This window comes from Morone saxatilis, unplaced genomic scaffold, assembly GCF_004916995.1.
Source record: "Morone saxatilis isolate NCDOM2014 unplaced genomic scaffold, NCSU_SB_2.0 Contig11, whole genome shotgun sequence".
In the NCBI taxonomy this organism is placed as follows: Eukaryota; Metazoa; Chordata; class Actinopteri; family Moronidae; genus Morone; species Morone saxatilis.
The window spans coordinates 21,761,573-21,763,740 of NW_023339663.1; the positions used below are offsets into that span (position 1 = coordinate 21,761,573).

The 2,168-nt window shown below is 38.5% G+C and overlaps 1 protein-coding gene across 1 annotated transcript in view; it reads right to left on the bottom strand.

Moving 5' to 3' along the window:
• chrna5 (cholinergic receptor, nicotinic, alpha 5) overlaps positions 1–1,938 on the bottom strand; it is a 6,160-nt gene extending 4,222 nt beyond the window's left edge. The window contains exon 1 of the mRNA XM_035652286.1: positions 1,817–1,938. Within this exon, the coding sequence (XP_035508179.1) occupies positions 1,817–1,907 (91 nt within the window). The 5' untranslated portion in view covers positions 1,908–1,938. The remainder of the gene's footprint in view (positions 1–1,816) is intronic.
• Between the last annotated feature and the right edge of the window lie 230 nt (positions 1,939–2,168).

Sequence of the window (2,168 nt, forward strand, 5' to 3'; positions counted from 1 at the left end):
CATGTCCTTCCTCTATTATCACAGTAAGAAACTGATGTGCCTAGTTATCTGTTTTGCACGTGACTCATACAGTCGGTGACTAAATAATGCAGGCACCCTCAGTTCAAGGGTCATCATTATGAAATCACTGCTTACCACTGGGTCTTTGGAGAATACATGTAAATGTAATAAAAGGTAAATAAAGGGTACTTTAAATGGGACATTGCGTTGATATGTCAAAAAGGTCAAGAGCAAAACGTCAAAACATTATTTAGCGATAGAGGAATAGTTAGGATATTTCTTGGACTGACATGTAACAAAGTGCTGATTTTAATAAAACATTGCCCTTTCAAATATATGAAGTGCAGTTTTATATAGCAGTGACGCTGTTTTAATCCCAGTCAATCTGGTGCATTGTTTTTCTGAAGCATGGCTCCGCTACAGTGTAGAACATATTGATTACACTCTGAATTACACACATTTCATTTCATCCTGCCCTTTAAATCATTCACCAACCCAGTTATAAACTCAATTTATGGATGGAGAATGTGGCTTGAAATCTACCACAAGACTGACCACAAATGTATGGTGTCACCCTCTCAGTGTGTGCAGATCAATAAAGACAAGGCTGCAACACCCTCAATCAATGACTGTGTGATAAGCAAATTTATCATCTTTTCTCTGTGTACCCACTATCACCAGCATCTTTCTCGACTTCAAAGCAAGCTGCAGAGTCTGCTGGATTTTACATGAATCTGTTTAGCTGTTTTATCTGTTAAATGTAATGTGTAGAGTGTGTATAAATATTTATAGAAATAAGATCATGTATTTGCTATAAGGTAAAGAAAATGCTGATTTACGCCTCATAGTAAAATTAATATTTAATGTTAACTCATTTCTGCATTTTCAAGGAGACCTGAGTCAATATTTGCTGCTATCTGCAGTAATTAACAAACAGCAATTAAATATAAATGAAACATATAATATGCAATGGATGTAGACAGATGGCAGGATTACGGTGAGACCAAACTAAGATTACATGTTGCACCAAATATGCAAAAGTTAGCCTTTTCTGAAAGCTCAGATATATATAAGACTTGACCCTTCATTATACGGAAGTGCCTTAAAACCAAGCAAATATAGACGTCTCACGTCAGCCTCAAGTGCTGTGATGTTATTTTGTTAATACACACTACTTTTCACTCTAACATGAACAATGCTGCTGTCTCACAACTGTGCGGAATTATGCAGTGAAGTGAATGCTTACCATGGGAATCTTTCCCATCATTCTGCACCATTTCCTTTCTCTGTGTTATTGATTCTGCATTATATAGCATGGAAAACGAATGGTAAATCCCCATACAATTAAAAGGATGAGGTCCAACTTTTTCCTCCTTATAAGTTTTTGGTTAATGGCTTTCTGGACTTAAGGAGAAATTGTGGATGCTGAATTAAATTCCTCAGCTGTCTTTCACTTATTAGCTATTAGAAACGTACTGTTTATTCAATAGCTGGATAGTTTTCTTACTTTTGGTGCACTATTCTGAGCGCAGTTATCATGGCTTCCGTGCAGCTAAAATCAATTTCCAAAAAATGAAAATCAAACTGTAAAATTTGATATGAGAAGATAAGTGGTCACACTGACACCAATACTTTTTGTTTAGCTCTAACTTGGCAAGCTCTCTTCACCGACCATCTGCCAATTTCTACCTCTTTCTCTGCTTCTACATATGCGCTTGAGTCCATCTTATCTTTGATTATGCCATCTGTCATACTGAGGCTATTACATTCCACCTAGGTAATTTGATGAGGCATTCCCGGTCCTTAAGAAACTTACGCAGCGAGTGGCACAGGTGGCAGCAGCACAGCAGCGGCAGCAGCAGCAGCAGTGCAAGAGAGGTGGCTGCCCCTCCTGCTCTTAGCATCATATCAGAGGTGGCACTGGATCCACACAGCTGGTCCCTCTGGCATCACAGAGCTGGAAAATAAACATCAAGAACAGTGGTTATTAAAAACAGTAGCTTTTGTGTACACTGGGCAAAACAGCATAGCTATTAGAGCATGGCTTTAATCATGCCTTTGGTTTAGGGTTCAAATCCCAAGGCAGCCTGTTCTCTTTTGGTAAAGCTACAGTTACAGATTTCAGTGAACAGGCTGTGTAAAGCAAAAGAAAACCACATCCTGATGTC